Genomic DNA, 23,379 nt, shown 5'->3' on the forward strand with positions numbered 1-23,379 from the left:
GCTCCACTACACTCCTCCTATCTTACCTTTCCTCCCCACTCTTCCTCAACTCTCCCATCAGGACCACGGGGATGTGATGCACTGATACAGACCAGGCTGGAAAACAACTTTGTATTTTGAGGGGGGGGAGTGATCGTGGATAGCTCGCGCGGCAGTAACTCCAAACTGAGCGGGGTGGGGTGGGTCAATTAGTAAAGTGTGTTTTTGTTTGCTTTATTTTTTTATTTTTATTTTTTGCAGCATCAAATACAACTAAGCAGCCCCGTCCTGTGTTGTGTTTCCCATATGTCGCGAAAGCAGGTCGCCCATGACTACAATCTCCGTAGCATGAGCAACCTGATGGGCGAGCGGAGGAAGAAAGTGAGCGACGGAGGAGAGCGGAGTCTCATCAAGGCTCCGTCCAGCGCCAGCATCAGCAGCCAGGGCGCCTCCGCCGGGGCTTCCACCGCGGGCGCGCCGGCGGCACCCGCCTCCTCCTCCTCCTCCACAACAACCGGGGACCTGGAGAGGGCTGCGCGCAAGCAGTTCCAGCAGGATGTCACGCCCGGCTTCGTCTACGTGCTGGCCGCGTTCTCCGCCCTGGGGGGGTTCTTGTTCGGCTACGACACCGGGGTGATCTCCGGGGCGATGCTCCTGCTGAAGAGGGAGCTGGACCTGAGCGCCCTGTGGCAGGAGGTGCTCATATCAAGTACTGTGGCCGCGGCCGCCCTCTCCGCCCTGCTGGGCGGCTTCCTCAACGGGCTCTTCGGGCGCCGAGTGTGCATCCTGCTGGCCAGCTTCTTCTTCGCCGTCGGGGGGGTCGTGATGAGCACCGCCCCCGGCAAGGAGGTTCTCCTGGCGGGGAGGCTCATCGTCGGCGTGGGGCTCGGTAAGACATGTGTTCAACACGCTCTCCGTTCCCTTCAGTCCAGCATTGAATTCATTGCATTTGAACCCAACAGATTAGGTTTCGGCCTCCACATAACTTTGATGTTGACACAATTGTTTTTAAATGGAAAGCAGTTCAATTGTCTCACCCCTCAGGGGGCACTAATGCTAAAGTGATATGTTATTGATTTCTGTGTCAGCATTTACCCTGCACTTGCTCGCCATCATAAAGTTCAGAGGTCATAATTGGCCTAATTGCCCCCTAAGGTCACAGGTCTCAGCTTACCATTTCCTCCCACATGTAATGGGTTGTCCTTCTTATTTCTGCCTCTCCCTGCCTCAGGTGTCATATTTGCAATTACCCACCGCTTCTAATTACACAGCGTGGCCCTCCCTCAGGCTGCATGCCACTGGCTGTTAAGACAACTTGCTGTCTTCATTATTATCATCATTAAGATCTGTTATTAGATTTAGTTGGGTGCCATTAAGTGATTGGAGAAAAGCTAACTCTGAGTGATGAATAAAAAAGGGGGATATTATCACAGCATGCCCAAAAGGAGAGCCAAGACGAACCTCAAAGCACACAGGAGACGTTTGGTGTCAGTGAGGTTGTCTCCATCACACACTGATGTCAGAGATACATTGATCTGATTGGCCCCATCCCAGCTTCCTCCCCTAGGATAATACCTTTGCACATTCCCTTTCTACTTCTTCCTTCCCTGCATGAATATTCTTCGCCCTCTTTCTCCTCTCTTGAATCATCCCTCTCTCTCGCCTGTTCCTCCTTCTGCTCTCCGCACGCTGCAAAGCGCCTTTTGATCCGAATTCAATGTACCCCAAATTATTTATAGTGGTTGCTGTTACTCATGACTCACATCCTCCGCAGAAAAGGACTGTTAAAACTGGCTTTCCAGGCTGAGCGCCACGTCGATGGCACCTCGTACGCCACCTCCTCTGAGAGTAGTAAGTGATAACGTGGAGGAATTGCAGAGCATTTTCTCTCCTCAGTCAACCACTGGGAAAAGGAGGGGAGGCTTAATTCTTTAATAAACACAGCTGACTACAGAGAGGAGCTCTACAAACTCATTATTGATGTTTGAATCAAGATTTGGCATCAGACCCATTTTAGTACCATTTGTAATTCCTCTTGTGATAAATGGCTGTAATTTAGATTCTTGTCGTGTGGCATATAAATCAACCATACTATAGGAAGCGTTTTGTTTTTTTCATCGGGCATCAGGAGTCTGCAGAGGATGAATGTTTCTTGGTTAATCTTCCAACAGGTGGGAAACACCGCTGGATAAATGGCAAATAGGAAATAGGGAAATACTTCTCTGATTTGCATTTCCAAGTATTTTTCAATGCGCGTCAGATGCAGTGTGAGTTTGTTATTTTGGTTATAAAAGACATCCAACGTAAGAAAGCCTGGATGTTACAGTAAAGTTTGTTTTGATTTTTAGCAACTTCAGGTGATTGACAGGAAGTGCTGATGCAAAGCACTCAACTCGGGTGCAATGAAACGACAACTAAAGACGTTGACGAAACTAAAATGACGCTTCATGTTCCCTGTGATGGAAATAGCTTGGGTAACTTACAAGTCATGTGGAAAAGGCTTTTCTCACTGGACGAGAACGAATCAAATCAGAGATTAATAACGAGCCTCGGAGCCTTGTGAACGGTCCAAAATGAGCCGTAATATCTTCAGATACCCTGTGTGCAAACTCATAAAGCCTTTCCTTTTACTCTTTGAAATATGTGCATACCTGTCGCTATTGGAGATAGACATCGGTTATATTCTGCCACTGGAAACGTACTTAAAGATGCTAAATTTGATATTCGGAGCATTTAGTGCATGTTGACACCATGATCACCATGTTGAGAGCCACGTGGAAGCAATAGAAATGCTCCCAGTCTTGTATATATCATATTTAGTGGGAAAAAGTCCCCAACCACTGGGTTTCTGCAGCAGCTACACGCTTCATTTACATACACAAGCTCTGACTGCTAATATGGAGAATCTAATCACCGGGGTCATTTCAGCTGCTATATTATGAGTAGCCCCTCCCCCCTCTGCCATCACGATGTTTTCCCATACGGTCATCTTCATTACACGAGCGTGCACGAGCCGGCCCTGATAGTTAATGAAACACTTCCTGGCACCACAATTAGCTGCCGGAGACACTAATAAGGCGCCATTTTTAATTGCACGCAATTATTTCGGCCTGCACACACACACACACACACACACACACACACACACACACACACACACTAACGTGACCGTCGCTTCTCAGGAAAGCCAATTGCAATAACATTTCTGAACTCGCCGTAAAGGTCACCGGAGCTGTTCGTCAAACCAGGAAAGGCCATACACCGCCAAGCCCTTCCTCTCTGTATGTCTACCCATGAGCGTCTGGTTCATCTGCGCCCGGATGCTTGTTGTTGATCTGACCTTTGCCTGAGCACGGGGACTGTTTTCTGATACGAGCTGTTGGTAGTCTGCGCAAAACAGACAGTATTGAACCAGACTGTTTGACAATGCCAAGTTAGGGAGTAAATCCTTGTCTATCCCATCAAATTAAGAGGTTTTTGGCGCTGCACAGGATATTTGTAGAAAGATGTTTCAATCACGGAGGAGAAATCCGCTCTGGTTTGCTATCTTGGTTGTGTTTGTTTGTGACGTGTAAGGAGAGTTCTTTTTTTAATCAAGCATAGCATTTTCATCTTGAACTAGACTCTTGAGAGACCTGCCAGGGATAGCCGACCTAGCATGTTAGCCATGCAAGCTGTTGTTGCTTCTTTTTTTTAAAGAGGTTTTTAAACTTGTCAAAGAAGTAAAACAGTACAAAAAAAGAGGCAGGTTGGTTTAAAAGTCAAGTTTACTGCTTTACTTATTCGCTTTTCTGTCGGGAGTTTTACGATATTTTAAAGGACAAACTAGCGAAGCTACCGACAATTAGCCCACTGACAACTTTGGCCGTTTCCAATCTGTCATGTGACCCTTGACCTGTAGTTCCTAGTGGTACCTCGAGAGTCTCCCTCTAAAATAGCGGATTCTCTCTGTGCTCCTCTTGTTAGATATAAAGGGTTGAAAAGGAGCCATGAAATATTTCTCTGAAAAGAAATCCGCTCTGATGCCTTCAGCCCTCGTTAGTCATAATCCATTCCCTCACACATACACAAACGCACAAACATAAGCCCACACCCTCGCAGTGTGTGTGTGTGTGTATGTATAATCATGTTTTCTGGCTAAATTATCAGTTGCAAATGTTGAATCCTTGGAGACAGCGGATGAAGGGTCTGCATAAAAACGGCGCAGTTAATTAGATTGTGATAGCATTTAATTATTACCGGTTTGACACCTAATTGGTTGGTTTACATAATTAAGTCCACAATTCTCAGCCTAACCAGGTGGAAGCTCTGTATAGACTTATCCAGTTGTTTGTTTATGCCCATATTACTGTTGTTTTGTGGAAATCACATCACTAAAATGTCAAGTGTTCAAGAAATGTGTTGTTTTGGGCTTAACATTTGTGAATTTTGAGGTTTTTCTCTCTCCCCCATGTGGTTTCATAAGAACACAGTCCCACATGTGACTAATCTCTAAAGTGGAGTTACATAATAAACAACTCCAGTCCAAGTCCGATGTCAAACTAGGCACACTTATTGAATTGAATTAACAAAGGACACAACCTCTCCTGCTTTTACCACTGGATTTAATCACCACTCACACCACTTACCCACTTGAAAGTCAACAACAGCGTTATCTGGGGGAGGTTTTGCTTCATCTACGCGTTTTCAAGGATGCTCCATTAGCCTGTAATTAGCTTCCTCCACCACAACCAGCTGCTTAGTAGCGGAAAATGTCCTGCCTGTCTCTTCACCACGTCGCAGTGATGCAGTGATGGAAGGCCTGGTGGAGTAGCTCCTCCTCGGTCTCTGATCAAGTGAGTCGGGCCCGAGATTTGTACTACGTGCCCGGCGGCTGCCTTCAGACAGATTCTTTGTTTAACTAGGCCGCGCTGCCCAGAGGCTGAGCGTGGCCAGACGATGACTTTATGAGGGTGTGTGTGTGTTTGTGTGTGTGTGTGTGTGTCTGTGTGGAGAAGGGAGTGCTGGGAGCTGTCCGCTGGTGCTGAAAGAGAGCTCATTAATGAGAAAGGGAGCACACTGAGAATGTGTTTGTTAGAGATTTCACAGTCAAGCAAGTGAAGAAACCCGACCTTTTGGTTTAAGTAATTTTGCTTGTTTTCAGTGTAGCTTCAGCTCCAGTGGAGAACTTCAAAGGGATATGAATACTTGAGAAGCTTTCCAAATGTACTTTACAATAACGTGATTCATACAAATCCCTTCAAACACTTCTCTTTGAGTCCCACCAACAAGTAAAGACAGACAGTAGCCACCTGAATCTGTTATTTGCTAACTCTGTTCTCGCCACCCTCGCTGTAGAGATTTGGGAAACATGGCTCCGGCTGAACAGCTTATATTGGGGCAAACCAGCACAAGCTGAACTAAAGCGTAGTTTACACTCGCCCGAGTGAAGCCGACGCGAGGCGCGCGCCATAAAGATGCGTTTGGTTGTGCACCTCTGAATTTTTCACGTGCGATTTCACTGATTTCACTGATAAAAGCTCTCTGTACCTGTCTGTGGATTATTCAAAGGAGGTCAATTTGTTTTTATATGCTTTAGAAACAGGAGGTCTTGAAAACAAAGCTTAAAGCTTTCCAAATAAACTTGGTTTGACATAAGTAATCAGAATTTTGGTCTCAAGAGCCTGCAGGATAAGCTATTCTTTGCTAATGCATTTGACGTGATGGCAAACATTTGTCACTTATTGTTTCATACAAAGCATGATACTATTTCAATAGGCGAAAAATACTGGAACTTTCCTTGATGCAAAGGATAATATTAGCAGCTTTAACATGAATACATTCTGCATTTTAAAAGCCAACGCAAGACAAAAACTCAGCCAAAAAAACCCAAACAAACTTAATTTCAGACGGTCAATGAAATGTCCAGTATTTGACCTTTTTACTGGCCTTTAATGGCATTAGCTCTAACGGGCGCTAACATATTTTCTCCGTGAACCAAATGCGGCGGGATGTGAAATGGAAATGATGCGTTCCTCAGTGAATACATCAACATCAGCTGTAGGAGCTCAACTCACAGGCATATGGGCTGCGTGATGGCGGCGGCCTTGGCTTGGGCCGACACAAGCTGGTGTTGCATATGGCCGAGACGCACAACACGGGAAACACGGAGGGGGAACTAGCCAGAGGGAGGATGAAGAGGCCCGGCTGTATGAGGTGAATACAGATAGAGGCATTACAGCAGATGAGGACTTTGGGACTTGTTTGTTACAATGGGCGCATATGTCCGTGTGTGTGTGCATCTGCATAATGTCATCTGAGTCTACAAAGCTACAGTGCAAACATAACACAGTCGGAATGTAGCTGTCAGACAGAACGGAGCGAAAAACAGATTTCATGCTTTGTTTTGGTGTTTTTTCCGTCTCTCTGTAGATTTGGCATGCAATCTGTCCGCTGCTCTGTTTACCTGTTGAGTCATGATACTTAATATGTTTTCTGATATATTACATCTCATTTTCAAGCATGCTGGATTGAACTGCATTCAACATCCTAGTATGGCATGTAATGTTTGAGGAACAAATGCTAGGGGAAGGTCCACAGAGCCATCTTGCTGCGCTTTTCAGCAGAAAGAGTATATGCTTAGTCGCCCAGGAGATGGTACAGTGTGGAACTTCAGTTATGTGTTAACAGGTGGTTGTGTCTGGAGAAGGGGGAATTATGTCCCGTGTTATAATGAGGCCTCGGGGCTGTGTACATATAACAAAACACTGCATTTACTGCTGAAATCAGTCGTCTTGAAAGTCCTGGCTCTGTTGTAACCTATAACATAGATTAGGTCTTTTTTTCTCATGTCTGTCTTTCAGCAGCATCCCTCAAAAAGCTCATGAATGGATTTCCATCAAATTAGCCGGAGCAGACAGGCTTCATGCCAAAGAGCAGTTGATTAGATTTGGGTGGTGATCTAGATCTCGGATTTCCACCCTCTGATGATAATCTTTTTTTTTTTTTTTCAAGCCATAACTTAGATAGAGACTCTAAATCCTCAGGGTGTGTTCGCACGGAGAAGAAATCAATTTGTAGATGTAAGAGACGACCGATATCTCCGGTTGTAACAGCCGGCTGGAGAGCTGTGCAGCCCTGGCATCTCTCCTCTGATTACTCAACACTGAACAGTAGACCAGGCGGAGACTTGACCGCACGGCTTTGAACCATTACTGTAAACTCCTTGAATTGTACGCAGTGGGGAAAAAAACATCTGTCTTTTTTTCAGTTCATGTTCTGATCTTGTGAACTCCTTAAAGAAATCTTAACTGTGCTCTGACATGTTGACGGTGGCGGTTCCCTTTCTCAAATCGCTCTCTTCTGTGGGGACCTTGTAAGAAAATACTTCTTGCACTCGATTATCGATTTCCCTTCCCAGAGCTGCCACAGTGTGGTGCCCGCTCGGAGACTGCGTTTCCCAGCAAGTGGGTTGCCATAGCAACAGGTAGCCGCGTAGCCATGGCGGCCGTCGAGGGCAGGGTGGTGGCAGGAGGGAGGGGAGGGAGAAGGAGAGGTGAGGATGGGGTGTGTGTGTGTGTGTGTGTGTGTGTGTAGAAAGCAGTGGCAGACTATTAATAGAGCTTATCGGGAGCCAGCTGCGGAAAGCTGCGGTCTCATGGCACCTTGTCAGATACATCCGAGGAAAACACACGCTGTGTGTGTGTGTGTGTGTGTGTGTGTGCGAGTGTGTGTGTGTGTGTGTGTGTGTGTGTGTGTGTGTGTGTGTGTACGAATGGATGTTTTCCAGATTAGACTAGTGCCCATTACCGAGATGGGTTCACATCATGTCCACATGACGCCATTGCTGCTGTTGTTGATGTCAGGGTCAAAGGTCACTGTCGTTTGAATTCACTACAGACAGTAGAAATGATTGTAATGGTTTTAATTAGTAATCATGATTAAATGTAAAAGCTTTGTAAAAGACTTTAAAATGACAATTAAAATTGAGTTCATATTGACAATATTCTCAACTGAAATAACTTCGGTGATGGGCTAAACTTTTCTACGTCGCACCACCATCGGGGTTTCTCGCTGTGGTTTGTGATCAAAATTCCAGCGAAACTAAATGACATTCCCACCGTCCTCTCCTGTGTTATGTGTTTAGTGCTAATTAGCAAATGTTAGCATGATAGCACGCTAAACTAAGAGGATTGTTTGCATGGTAAACATACCTGCTAAACATGTGAGCTTTGTCATTGAGAGCATGTTAGCATGCAGAGGTTAGCGTCCAGCTCAAGTACAACCCCACAGAGCCCATAGTGTGGCTGTGATTTTGAGGATAAAAGGAGTTAATATTGCTTTTTATCCTATATTTTATTTGAGATATTGTTTAGGCTGATTGGTTAATGTTAGTGCGGGTTATTTGTGATGGTTCAGCTTATAAACCTGCCCCAATGGGTTCATATGTGGTACATTTTTCATTTAAGTCATACAAATAGATCCTTTTCATACAAGCCAGCATTTACTTTGAGACCAAGGAGCATCTACTGAAAAAGGCTCAATCTGAGTCACCTTGCTTCGAAGAATCTCCTGCTAAACGTTGCCTCTCTCTCTCTCTCTCTCTCTCTCTCTCTATGTAGGTATTGCCTCTATGACAGTGCCGGTGTACATCGCTGAGGCCTCTCCGCCCCACCTCAGGGGTCAGCTGGTGACGGTGAACACCCTCTTCATCACCGGCGGACAGTTCACCGCCAGCCTCGTCGACGGCGCCTTCAGCTACCTGCAGCGCGACGGGTGGAGGTCAGACGCGGAGACACGCACCTCACGCACACACAGACGATGTATTAAGTTGCAATTTAGACGGATAAAGGGACAGATAGGTCTGCATAAATACACTTGAGGTACTTTTCAAAGGAGCCCCATCTCCCTCTGTGATCGATGGTCACATAGTCAGATAGGATATTAGCGTCTTTTTCGTATCAAATGCCAGAAAAAGTCGGGCTGGCACAAAACCCTCGTTCCAAATGTCAACACATGCACAGGTCAGCCCCTAACATTTGTGGAAAGCAGCTGTGCTGTTTGAAAGATACAGTGTGCCTCTCTCTTTGTCCTCCTTCTCAGTCTTTTCTGCCTCTGTGTGCATCTTCTCCCGCTGTCACACTGAATGCAGGTTTACAGCCTCCAGAGTGTTTGAATGTGTGTTAGATTAGAATCGTCCTTTTTCGCAAGGATTTGCCTCAGCCACGTCTCTGATGGAGACTGCGGCGATCGTTTAGAAGCACCTAGATTGCTGTGATTCATACACGATAATGGCTTTTTGAGAGACGTTTATTGAGTTTCGAGTATGACTGTTGTCGGATTGACGTCTTTGCCTGCGCAAGAGAAGAAAAGCAATATACGTCAGGTTGTTTATTTCAGTAAGAATTATTTTTCCCCACTTTTTGGAGTTTTGAGCTGCTTCTCCACTTCTTCTTCCTCTAAAGATAAAGCTCTCTAACGTCATCATTATCGCAGTCTTTTTTGATTCTTTGCCTTCGCCGCATAATACTCTGGATTTGTCGAACAACCCCTTCACCCGATGTACCCAAAGGTACTCTGTCGTGGCGTTAGAAATCAGCGCGTTGAAAATGCTGTGCAAGTTTAAGTGTAGGTTTATATGTGCAGCACTAATGTAGTATTTCGTCCACTCCAACACTCCATCTGTTTCATTCAGGGTCAGAGTTAAATGCTGAAATGTGAATGTAATGTACGGTTATTATAAGTAGCAGAATAAAAGCCTTGACATTTTCCCCAGAGTTTAATTTTAATGAACTAAAACTTTGCTGGCAAAATAAAATATCTCCACATAAGCTTAATGTATTGGCTACTTTTTTAACGCCTCCGCATCGGCGTCAGCCGTGGCTGGAGGCGTTATGTTTTCGGGTTGTCTGTATGTCCATCCGGTCCGTTCCCACGACATCTCGGGAACACCTTGAGGGAATTTCTTCAAATTTGGCCCAAACATCCACCAGGACAGAAAATGATGAAGTGACATTTTTGGACAGACGTGGATGTAAACTGCAACTTGACTGGCCAGCGAAGGCATACAACCGCGAGGCGGTACTTCTAGTTCAACCAATTTCTGTGACTAATGTCAATGGAATTGGAAATTGCAAGACATGCCAAGCTTTTAATTCGTTTCCTCCCTCTCCAGGTACATGTTGGGTCTGTCGGTGCTCCCCGCCGTGCTCCAGTTCATGGGATTCCTGTTCCTGCCGGAGAGCCCTCGCTGGCTGATCCAGCGCGGGCTGACCCAGAAGGCCCGCCGCGTGCTCAGTCAGATCCGAGGCAACCAGAACATCGACGAGGAGTACGACAGCATCAAGAACAGCATCGACGAGGAGGAGGACAGCGGAGGAGGTAACGGGGGATAAAGGGAGGGAGGATTAGGGAAAGAGAGCAGCATGCGTTCATTAACGCTGCTCTTGCCCGTGCTTGGATCTGAAGGCACAGAAGATACACACAAGGTCAAATTAAGTACATATTAGTCATTGTGGTGTATCAGTAAAATGTGAGGTTGTTCAGCAAAGCACCTTTACACAGACTTTCTTAGAGACCAAACATGTTTGAAAGGGGACTAGCAGACTCTTGTGCTGGGTGTTATTAGCACCTCACAGCTGAGTCACGACCCTGAGCCCTTTCACTCACTCTGACGTCCTCCTCGGTGAGGCTGATTACAGCGTTCGTGCCGCCCCCCTGCTGTGCGATGAAGTCCTTCCCACTGACGCGACCATGTGTCGCTCTGTCGCTCTGTTGCGATTCCCTTGACTCCCAGGGCGATGATGGCGACCCGCCAATCAAAGTGTTTGTGGCGTCTTATTTCTCGTGACGTCCTGTCGACCTTTTTGTCCGTCTGCTCCCCTGCGGCGTCTTTCGTTGACGCTGTAGTCACGTGCGGCGGTGAGCGCTTCCTCAGCGCGGCATCCGATGCGAAGAGCGGTGATATTGTTGAAGCTTTCGCGAAGCGGACGTAGGTTGAATCCTTTGGCGGTCGCGCGGGTTTCATCAAGGTGAATCAGCACTGTAAATAGAGATCTTTGGTAGAAGGGCAAACAAACAGAAAAGTGGAGCAGGTAAATGTGACGGAGCAGATAGAAAATACTTATTTCACGGTCAATTATTGTGCGGTTTGACCTTTGCTCGGCCGCTGGGATGCTGATGTTTGCTGCGAGGCTTTGCCAGCGTAAGCAGACAGTAGTGAACGAGGTTGTAACTGAGCTATAGAAGCTAATATTGCTGTTTCATAACCCAGCTCGAGACAATCGTGAAATATTCTCTTTTTTTCAAAGGTGTGATACAGTCCGGTCTGATCTGGCAAATCTTTACTCTACCGATAATCTCTTTTCAATCCCTGCTTCCAAAACAGTACAAGTTAAACAAACACACAGTTGTTTCTACCCACATTTCATCATACCCCTTATCTGCCATCTGTTTGAAAGAGTGAAACGCAATTAAATCTACAAAAGAGCGACATTATGCACATTCACACACTAAGACCATACGGTGTCATTATTGCTGCTACGATCTGAATTTGAATCTTATCCCAAAAAACAGTTACTTCCCCTATTGCTGGAAGTGTTCTATCAAAACTGTTGTCATTTTAATTTCATGTGTTAGCCAAAAGGCAAATTGTCAACGGTATTTGTCCCGCGACCGGATATTAAATAAGACATCCAAATAACAACAGAGCAAACAACATGTTAAATCCTTAACAGATCCTGGATGTAACAGAAGCTATATCAGAGCGTTGCATTCACAATAACGTAGAAATCTAAACTCTGTATTGTGGAGGTTGATCAAACATGTGGAGGATTATTGTCTAGAAACCTCTAAAAAGTGGTGCTGCTTAAAAGTGACGTAACAGCAGCATTTATTTAAGTTTGAATGAGTTACTAGCCATCCAATGCTTGATACGGTTTAGGCAGTCAAACGGGGCATCAGATCGTGTAAGTGTAACAGGGAAAAATCAGGTTTAGAGGAAACATGAACAAGGAAAATTAAATATAGCACTGATCCATGTGGTACACCATGAGAAAGAGGGGCAGGGGCAGCTAATTTGTGACTTTGAGTACTGCGGAGCTGTGCTTGGAAACCGGATATAAACATTAAAAATGTTTTCAACCTTTTCAAGTATCTTTGATTGGAAAAGGAAGTTTTGAAATCAGCTTCAAATATCAGGTATTTCTGAATTCCTTTAAAACCTTTTAGGTGGAATGTTGCCAAAATGTAGAATTTCTTCTCTGAAGTAAAGTCAAGCCTGAGAGGACGTTTGAAATGACCACTTCTGCCTTCACAGCACACAACCCCTGAACCAAATGCATCTTCGATTATACAAGCATGTACAAATTTGGATGCAATACTACGGCAACAACGTCCACGCCTGCGGTGAACATCAAAGTGTCTGGTTTGAAGTTTTCTTAAAACTTTGTGTGCTTGTTTGTCTCGGCCTGTCTGCGATGAGCAGAGCCAGGAGAGTAATGGAGGTAAAGAGAGTGGAGATAGGAGAGTCGATTAACAGGCAGGAGAGGACAAGTGGGCAAAAGGCTGAGAAAAAGAGTTTAAAAAAAAGGGGGGGGGGGGGGTAGGAGAGGAAATTGGATTGATCCTGCAACTAATCAACCGTGACAACAGAGAACACCATGTCTCTGGAAGGAGTGGCGTCCATAGATCCCCCGGGTCCATGCGGCCTGAAGAGGAGACTTTATCACACGCACGTAATCACATGTCCCTCTTGTGGGTCCAGCAGTTTTCCTTTTTGTCCATTTCAACGTCTCTTCCGCCTCACTGTAGCTCACCGCTGAAGTCGTGATCGGTGGCTGCGTGCGACCGTAGGCAAAGCGGGAAGGCTTCTCTCACCGCCCGCTTGTTATCTTGTCGCCGGTGTTTAACACTGTGATTCAACGTGAAATACAGTAATGGACCCGATGTACAGACTTTTAGGAATGTTGTCGTCTTCGCTTGAGTTTGTTTCAAGTTTGGACTTCTCTGTAACTCCGATTAGCATGGCAGAACATTGAAGTGGTTTCTGGTTTCCTTTCATTGGGTTTGGGTTAGAATGAGGACGGATCTGGAAGATTGAATCTGCACATTATTACCAAATGAGTTCTATGGTCACGGCTTTCTAATCAACTCACTTTCCTCTTTCCAAACACTCTTTACTTTGCACTAAAACTTCACACTGGCTGGCTGTTCCTTCTCATTTCGAATAGCTTGTGCACTCTGCAGCCTAATTGCCAAAGGTTTATGCTGCTCGATTATCTAAAATAACATCAGAAGGATTTGTGGTTGTGATCTGGCTGTAAATTCACTTGCTCTCTGATCAAGGCCAGATCCACGAGCATGTCTTAAACTCAACAGATGTCAATATTTTTGGCAGTTCTCTGTTCTCTGAGGAGACCTCTTGAGATGCTTCGTCTCATGACAAATCATTCCAGTTGACCTTCGTCTATTGAATAGTACATACAAACAAAACAAGCAGAGAAAATACACCGAACATGACAAAGCAAAGAAAAACAATAACAGATTTGTTGCCAAGATATTCATTCGAAATAAAAAAGCGAACATTACATGTAAGAGCAAATGGATTTAAAGTAAGACAAATGCTAGTTTAGAATAAACCAAAAGATGATTTATTCCTTCCGGCATTTCAAAACATTGTCAGAATCTGTCATTTCAAAATACTGCAAATACCATTTAAAGGTAAAAATGTTTGAATTACTAGAATAGTTATACACCATGTCAGCTCAATCCAGAATGGGTAGCAGCAATTGGGGGAACAGGTTTCTAAAACCTATAAAGAATGCCCAGAGCTACCATTAATAGCAGCATATGTGGAGGTTAGAAGAAAGCTCAGAAACATCAATAATATCTACATACATTATAGAATCAACTTTGTAAAGACCCATCACTGGATGTAAATGAACGTGCATTTGTAGAGTAACAGAATTCAAAGCACATCTATTGCCTCCGCACAGCTCTCAAAATGGCGGCGGCCGAGCCGGCGGCTAGCAGCTACCGGTGCTAATAGCACATACGGCGCAAACAACGGCAACGGCGCTGACAGAGCTAACTGCGTTTTTACCCAGGGTGGGGTGGGGACCGGAGGGGGGGGGCGCTGCGCTTCCGTGACGAAGCCGTAGGTCGGGACGGCGTTATTAGCGGTAACGGTCGTATCAGCGCGGTTCAGAGCGGCGTCCAACAGAGAGGCTCACAGAGAGTGGCTTCATCCTCTGCTCAGGGAGACTTTACTTCACTATAGCTTTACATTACAATGAGTTGTTTGATGCATTATTAATGCTGTGAATTCGGCACCTTTAAGTTTAATAGGGGGCATGTAAGACACTTTTTTTTTATTTTGTCAACTCGCTTAGCAAAAATCTTGAAGTCCCAGACTAACATTAGGAGGTTTTTAAAACTTCTAACAGATGGAACTTTGTGGGGAATCAGGCAGAAAGGGCAGAAAATACATGACACAACATGATTTCCTCTTTATATCTACACTTTGACCTTTCAGCAGAACAGAAGCTCGGCGTTGCTCACGTCTCCCCTCGTCCTTCCAAATTCAGCGTAGTTCTTCAACGATTACGTTTGGTCTCAAAGTGCCTCGCCACTTAACCCAAAGTGAACAATCTTTTAATGTGGGGCCCCCATCTCTGCCACATCCTTTCACACCTGCACCGCTGTTTGCAATTTGCGTGTGACCTGGAGACCTGCTGTCGCCTAGCTACCAGACAGACAGACAGACAGACAGACAGAGAGGACAGAGGGATTGGTAGACAGAAAGATGGAGAAGGAAGGTTCAAAGCTATTTATTCAGCAAATACACACCTCCAGGAGCAGGACCTTCTTATACATAGCAGAGAAAGCAACTGGGGATTGATGCTGCCTTACAGGGCTATCTGAATATAGACGTTTACCGTAAGTTGCAGATGAATATTTTTACATAAAGTGTCACTTAACAGAGAACATCAGTGGTCACGATGAAGTATGGACTTTGAAATAGAACAAAATCAATACAAACGCAGTTCCTCCTGCAGGTACCGGAGCTCCTTTAGACTCCTGTGAGTGAGTAGGAGGCACTCGTTAATCTGCCTTAAGAGTGTCTTAAATTAGGAGGCTTTTAGGAAACACCTCTTCAGCTTAAAGGTTTAGTAAGATGAACTTCACAATCATTCAGATGCTTTTGAGAAACGGGGCCCTCAATAGAAAGATTTGGTCCCATAAAAAAAAAGAAAGAAAAGAATGACCAAGTCCAAGTGATCCTCTCTCTCCAACACGATACAGAGAGGTCAGTGTGAGGGTCTTTTCATACATGCTTTGTAATGCTGTGTGTGTAAACAGTACCGTGATCAACTTTAAAGATTGCGAGGCAATGGGAAGGCCGTGATGTGAGTTTTAAGAATAGCAGGTGTTCCATCACTTTTTCTTCTTTGCCCATTAGAGTACTCAGTGTGTGTATGTGTGTGTGTGTGTGTGTTTGTATTTGTGAGTGTCAGTGTTGTAGTACTCGAGACCAAGGTCTCGTCTCGGAATCGGCTGCCTTTTTTATTCAGCCTGTGACTGCTCGTAGGAAACAAAGGAAAATTCCAAACACATAAAATCTTTTGAATATTTGATGGAAACATTTCTTATGAAACACTTACACATATACATATATACAGTATATATTTCAATAAGAGAGGTGAATGAAGAGCAATCATCATTTGTGTTCTGTGGGTGTTCTCCGGTGCCAGTACATGTTATCGACCCGCACTGGTCTGGTCTCGGGCATGACTTGGTCTCGGTTTAGTGGTCTTGGCCTTAACGCTGGTGAGTGTGTCTGAATGTTTTCTCACCTGGGAAAAACATAGATGCTTCGTGGCCCTTCGCTGACATGTCGGTTGCCATGGAAACAACACTTCGCACTTCCCCTTTTCCTCTCACCTCGGACGCAACTGTGATTGTAGTGCGTGTCAACCTCCTTCTCACCCCCTCTGTGTCACGCTCACACACACTTTACACGTTCTAAAGGTGCAGAAGAAAAGCTGATAATAACGATAAAGCCAGCATCATGTCACTAGCATTAACTCCTGTCAACTTCCTATTTAAGGAAACTTTTATATGCAATACAATCTCCAAAAATAAACGGTGTGCTATATAGGATATACTAGATAATACAATATTATGGAAACTAAGAAACTATTGAATTGAACTATATTGAATTCATTATCTTTAAATAAATTGTGTTTGAATGTTTTTTTTTTTTAGGTCCTTGTCTTCAAGCTGGTTGCTTCCAATAAATGATATTTTTGACCTGTTGTTGGTACTTAAATATTACGCTCGTGTAGGAAGAAGGATATGGAAGCTCTCAGCAGCTACTTCATCTTTTGAAAACTTACGCTCACTTATGTGACGATGATGCGTTGTCAGCCCCAAGTCAACGAGCTCTGATTGCCGTCTTTGCAGCCTGAGAGGTGCGAAGGGGTGAGAGGAGGAGACGAGGGGGGGGGGGGGGGGGGGGGGGGGGGGGGGGGGAGGGGGAGGAGAGGTCAAAGATAAAGAGAAAGTGAAGCGAAAAATAGAGGTGTTTAGGCGGCAATTATGATGGAGAGGCAATATCGCAGGCCAATTCTGTCGGCCATTACATTGCCATTCTTCATGAGAGACTTCAGAGAGCGTCGTATTGAACACATTGATCTCTTCGGAGGGCTTGTTCACAACAAGTCTCGTTCCGAGCCGCGCTGAGCAGACTCAGATGTAACCTTACAAAAACAAAGGTCATGGATGGACTCTGAGCGATGTGGCAGTACAAAGCGACTACAGCTTTTTAAATTGTACTCTGCAGCAACCGACGTGAAAGGAAAAGCCAAAGAAAGATACATTTTGTTTTCGTTTTGGAGAGAGGATTATTGGTGATTACAGCACTCACTAGGCTAGGGTGATTTAGATTCTATGTCAAACAGATGGCTCTTTTTTATTTCTGTTTCCTGAATATGAAACACTTTCTGAGTGCGTCTCTCTTTAGACTTCAAAAGGTTGCTGTAAAAAAAACGTTGTTTGTCCATTAGCCCAGACTATTGACTAATATGCCACTAAAGCACAGGTGTAAATTACAACATTAACGATGGCTCAGTTCCAGCAAGCTATCACAGTCAAGCATGTATATTACGAGGACCCTGGGAAAAGGTCTATTGAGTGAGATAGCAGGAGCTAAACATATAGCAACCTCAACAGTGTGGCGCAGGAAGATTGAGACTTTTTACAGCGATCTTTTCATTTGGGGAGTGTTTCAAATAAAAAGCAGTATTGTATTTATTTTTGGGCCATTTTAGGAGTACTTTAACACTAATTTGGAGTCCTGTTTCTGTCCACCTATAAAAAATGTAAGTCCTCTGCGATTAGCTTCGTTTTGGTCTTCACCAACTCCCTCGGGGAATATCTGTCTCTTTACCCGTCAAATGCTCCGCTGTGTTCACCAGCTATAGTCGCTGACTTTGTCCGTCCTCCGTGTGGTGCTGGGTAGGTTGTGTACAGCGGGTTTATTAGAGCTTTCAGGAGGCAGCAGTGAACCAAAACAGTGAAGTTGCTGACCGTAGAACCAAAACAACGAGCTGAAAGACGCTAAAAAAGCTTCGCTGAGGGGGAACTGCAGAGTTGGGTGATAATTCTCTATGGGCTCTTCACTGAGGGCATCCCCTTTCATACTACATGTAGCCCTTTGGTCCATTGGTAATATGGAAATATGAATTAGTGCAGCTAAAGATTTGGGGTGCAGTACCCCTTTAAATAAAGTGTGCTTACAGTCTGCTCATCCAGTGTGGATGAATCTGTTTTGATTTGAAAAGGAGAGACGAGAGAAATTGCTCAATGTCAAGCACTTTTGACATCAATTTAGCACATTACAATCACCAGGCAAACACAATATTAATCAAGATGAGTGGCTCTATTGTGTAAAAAATGAACACGGCTTCATATGAAAGCTGTAAAAGCGAGAAAGTTCAGACTGATTTGAAGTCGAGGTGTCGGGAATTGAGTTACAAATTGTTTGTGCTCCAAAGCAATCTACTCTTTAACCTGCTGTTCTGTTTGACTCATGCTCGTCTGTTGCCAGGTAATTGAATGGCACACTTTGTTTACCAACAGCAAAAAGTGTGCTGCATTTATGTTCCGGCAGAGCATTTCTAAATGATTCATTTCATGCCATTATAACTCCTGTTTATTCTCATAAACACACGGCTACAAACCCGTTGCGCACACACTTGATCGATGTCTGAGGGAGTTTTAGCGTCTACCTCCATCGCAGCGCTATTTCTCCCACTGATCATTAATAATTCAGCATATTTGAACATTTTATGAAACTTCACTGCAGCTCTGGGTCTGTTTAACTCCACCAGGAAATCATAATGAGCCCGGGGCGTTGAGGAAGATGCGTTTGGAGTCAACAAACAGCCTCTTCGGTAGCTTAAATGCAAGACTCGTCCTGTTTGTAGATTTCATTACTGGTAAAATTGGAATTGAATGAAAGGTTTCGAGGCTTTATTTGTTAAATTCAACTGGTTTCAAAGTAGCTGTCCGATCGGAACCTGCTCGATGCGTTGTCTCATGAACACGCTTTCTGCTCTGGTGCTTTTCATTTCCGCCTCTCGTGCGTGTGCACGGACAAACCCACAGAGACCACTTGACGAGTACGCTCACAAGGGTAATACAAACAAATATTTTGGAATCCGGTTATTAGAAACGACACCGTTTCTGCCCCCGTGTTGCCGTGTCGGTTTTAAACAATGAGCCGATGGGGGGGGGGGGGGGGGGGGGGGGGTGCGGGGGTTGCTGGGTGGAGTGCAGGGAAATGAGACCAAAGTCCCAAATGGGAAATTATTATGGAGGATGCATTAGCAGAGGATGCAAAGCAGGGCGAGCTGCTCCTGATGAAAGCAGAGAGGGGAGATTAGGGGATTGACTTTCTCTTTACTTCAGTAATTGGTTTCTTTCGGGGCCTACTTGTGAGTCCACAAACACAAAGTATGAATGTATTCAACTCCCGATTCAATTTTTTATTGCCGTTGCTAATCGTCAAGTGACTATTCAGCCGCTGCAGAATTGAATTGATCTTCTGCGCATTAGCGGGCGTTTGTAGGTGTCCACGGTGCTTTTTGTTGGAAAAATCGATACACTCGATAGACGTTGGGGATGGGGAGTGTTTTATTTTCAGCAGAGGAAGGCGAGCTAAGAAGTTCTGAGGAGAGCTAAGAAATTAGCGCACTAATTTGAAAGTCAATAGGCAGAGTTAAGTTGCTGATTATACATAGAGAATGGAAGTCTCTGGCAATTGTTTTTTTTTTTTAAATACAAATATTAGTTTGACAAAAAGAAAATGAAGGTATAAGTTTGATGTCTTGACCCTTTTGCATTACAACAAGGAAGAAACCACAACGTCACGAGGAGAAAAATAAAGGTCTATATGCTAAGCTAAGCTATCCGTCTCCTGGCTACGTGTTTAACAGAAAGACACGAGAGTTGTATCGATCTTTTCATCCAACCCGTGGCACCAAAGCGTATAAGCGTATTTCCCAAACTGTTGAACTATTCCTTTAATATACTCACTGAAGTACATAAATAATTTATATAGTAAAACAACGTTTTCACCGCTCAAAGAGAACCAAGAAGAAAAGATTTCAAGTTCAACATCCTTTTTGAGGAGTACTTCCAATGTACTGCAATTTATCAGCCCTTGAATTGCCGTCGCTAATGTCAACCCACAATGGAGGATCAACAAAAGGAGATTTTTAAATGGGCTCCACATTCACTTATCTCCACATTCACTTATTTGAATCTCGGGGGGGAACAATGTGATTGCAAATGAAGGCTACTAGAACACACAGTAATGTTCTTCTGAAGATGCTATTCCAAGTAAACACGCGCAGTGACAGCAACGGACTCTGTGACTCATCCAGATATGCTTTATTTAATTAAAATACATTCAACTGGTATCTTTTGGGTACAGGGGCCCCAATGAGACCTGAGTGAAATTAACAAGCACAGTAATGGTTATGACTCAAATGTTCCATCCGTGAATGCAGGTTTATGAGGTCAGTAAATTATCTTTGGCAGAACTATTATCCAAATAGGTTTTAATGGGAAACAGCGAAATGAGAAACTCAGATGATATAGGTAACGGTGCCTATGTTTTCTGTTTGCCCCAAGCCTCTCTGACTCTCTCTCTCTCTCTCTCTCTCTCTCTCTCTCTCTCTCTCTTGGTTCTGTATGTGTGTGTGTGTGTGTGTGTGTGTGTGTGTGTGTGTGTGTGTGCCCCTCAGGAGGACCCTTGTCATTTGCATTAATGCAGGTGTGCAGATGGGACGTCATGAATCTCAATAACTCAGTAGGTTGATTACCAGCAGACTGGCTCGAGAGATTTTATTACTAGCCAATGGGAATCGTTAGATGGATGAGGTTGTGTGTGTGTGTGTGTGTGTGTGTGTGTGTCTGTGTGTGTGTGTGCGTGTGTCTGTGTGTCTCACAGGTTTGTGAATGTAAGCTGCGAAGGCTGGAACCACCCATGAAGGCACATTCATAGCATTTTCTCCTTTAGACTGGTTCATTTCAGCTGCTTCGAGCAATACTTGTTGTTACCTGCTCTCTCCACTTAGAATCGATTGTGTGTCGACATCGCTTTGTACGGTAAAGCATGTGGTTAATGACAAGGACTTCCTGGCGCATTCAGTTCCCTGAGAAGCCGAAGCTGTTGTCGTCGAACCGTGACCTCAAAATTGAAAGTCAAATTGAATTGAGGATTTGTAGAATCGTGTCACCACTAATATATATATATATATATATATATAATGGACATGGACGGAGGTCTCTCACACCATCTTAACACCATATGTTAGGTTGTAAAAGTGTTACACATTTGCTAAAAATGCAGGTGATCACAAGCAGCAGATTGCAACCTACACAACGGGCCACATTCCCTTTTTCCGGTGTAGACAGGAAGTTAAAAGACAAAATATGGCGGCGTAGAGCTTCCCTTTAGCTGGAAAACAGAGGCTGCATAGAGAAAGACGTGCAGATAACAACTCCAACAGATACCACCAAACCAATGATAGGGGGGGTCAGGTGCCTTCAGGAGACAAACCTCTTTCGGATTCCGCCGTCTCTTCAACACACATTTCTTTCCTTGTTCCTCATTTAAATGCCTCGGGCCTTCTCGAATCACCGAGCCAGCACTTCCGAGGTACGATAAGAAGTTCGAAAGCTTCATTCACTCTCTGTCTTGCTGCTGCAGCTTGTATCTTTCCACTGAAACTCATTTTTCATGGTGTTTCCTCTTGAATCTCAACACAATCCTTTTTTTTTTTTAATCTATTTGTCGCTTTGTCTGAATATTTACTTTGCTTGAACGCATCAATCAGGCATTGATTTGTTGACTTAATTGTCCTTTAGCTCTCTTTGTGAAACCGCCGTGTAGTCCCAATTGTTCATTAAACCCACTCAGTGTGTCTCACGGCCGCTCTAGACAAGAGGAGACGTGTGACTCAGAGAGGAGACCGTGTTTAAAAAGATTTTGACGAGATCGAATGTGAAAAAGTTCTCTCGCCACTAAACTCCTTATTGCCTCCCGGCGAACAGTTCCAAAACAGACGTGAGATGCCGCTAAACCTGTGCTAGCTGCTGTGTCACTGACGTCGCGTCTTGAGCGTGAAACGCCTCGCGTCAAAGTTGTTCTCAGCTTTTTGCTATATTTAAGAAGAAAGGTCCATTTTTCTTTCGGCAGTGACATTACTTTTTGCAGCCTGCGGCTGTTGTGGATGCTGATTTAGAGCTTCTCTGGTGCTGTTTATGACATCTGTAGATGCTGTCTGAATTATCTGAAGTAAAAAAGCACATTAAGATGCCGTGACGTTGAAACAGCAGCAGGTTAAATATAGATGACAGCCAGCCAGCTGCTGTTTCCCATGACAACAGGTTCTCTCTCCCCCGTGCCTCTCCTCTCACCTCTTCTTCTTAACCCCCAACCTTATGACGGTAGCTAATTCCTTCCCTTTCCCTCTCTTTCCTCTTGTTTCCTTTCCCCTCCTTGTCTTCCTCTCAACTCCCTTCCTTTACCTTTCTTTCTTTCTTTCTTTCTTTCTTTCCCCTCGTGTCTTTTTCTTTCCTCTAATCTCACTTCCCATTTTCTTTCCTCCCCTCTCCTTCATCATCCTTTCTTTTTTCCTTTCCTCTTTTGTCTTTTTCTCTATTTCGCTCTTTTCCTTTCCTTTCCTCTCCTCTACTTCCCTTTGTTTTCTTTCTCCATACCTGTCCTCTCCTCTCCTCTCATTCCCTCCTTTTCCCTTCCCTTTCTTGCCAACGTCTTTCCTTTCCTTTCTTTTCCTTTCCTCTCCTCGCCTCTCATATAGGACCAATCAAACCGACTCTGACTCTCTGAGAGAACCAGGTCAGATTCAGATCACAAGTCACGCCACCCGACAGACATGAATGTCATCTCTGCACCTTTTGAAATGCAGATGGCAGCTTTCTCCCCCGCTGCTTAACAGACTCTTTTACCAATGAGGAACGCTGATGTCTCCAATCACTCGGCTTTGTGAGTCGGGTTGGGTGTTGCTCGTCTTCTACACAGATTGGACCCGCTGGCAGCATTCAAAATGTGTGCCGTCTCTTTGGTGATTGACTCTCGACTTCAGTTGAGAGCAATCATACAACGGGGGGGGGGGGGGGGGGGGGGGGGGGTGTAGAACTGAACGTAAGACAGCATCCTCCACCTATCATTTCGACAATATTCAATTTGGTTTTTATTCACTTGTATTCTGAATTATTTACATGGAAGTGCAGTGCTACAAAGATGCCAAATAATAAAAGCACAGCATACAGTGTTAACCCAAAACGTATTAGTGTAAGTACTACTATTAGGAGACAAATTAAGGATACAAGGATACTAGTTGAAGCAGAGCGCTGAAATCCAATTTCATTCATGCTTTGCAAAAAAAATATATAATGGTACATGAAAGGATGTATAATATCGCTTGATGTTCTCGTCTTCCATCTCTGGTGATTAGATGGAGAACCAAGTCCAGCAGAGTGCAGGCAGTGAGTGGCTTTACTCAGCTGCTCGGACAGTAAACTCTGTGTGTGAGATGTGTGTTTTGGCTGGAGGTGGGCAGACGTGTTTGGGCGGCCGTGGCTCAGGAGGTGGAAGGATCGTCCCCTGAGATCGCTCCTCCAGTCCGCACATCGGGGTGCTCTTGAGCAAGATACTGAACCCTAAGTTGTTTCGATCCCGATGGGCGGGTTGGCACATTGTATGGCAGCGTCTGCATGCATTTGTGTGCGATTGGTTGGATGTTGACATGTGAAGTGCTTTAAGTCCAAGTCCATATGTGCGTTCTGTCACGGATATACATTTGTGATGTATTGAGTGATAGTGGG

General features: G+C 44.6%; 1 protein-coding gene across 1 annotated transcript in view; it reads left to right on the top strand.

Moving 5' to 3' along the window:
• Nucleotides 1–285: 285 nt before the first annotated feature.
• The window catches only part of LOC306713739 (proton myo-inositol cotransporter-like), a gene marked incomplete at both ends in the record, with an annotated part of 50,492 nt that continues 27,398 nt past the window's right edge, over nt 286–23,379 (top strand). The window contains 3 exons of the mRNA XM_079183555.1: nt 286–868; nt 8,580–8,739; nt 10,133–10,338. Coding sequence (XP_079039681.1) covers nt 286–868; nt 8,580–8,739; nt 10,133–10,338 — 949 coding nt within the window. The remainder of the gene's footprint in view (nt 869–8,579; nt 8,740–10,132; nt 10,339–23,379) is intronic.

The sequence above is a fragment of the Pholis gunnellus genome (genome assembly GCF_910591455.1).
Source record: "Pholis gunnellus genome assembly, chromosome: 22".
NCBI classification, from domain to species: domain Eukaryota; kingdom Metazoa; phylum Chordata; class Actinopteri; order Perciformes; family Pholidae; genus Pholis; species Pholis gunnellus.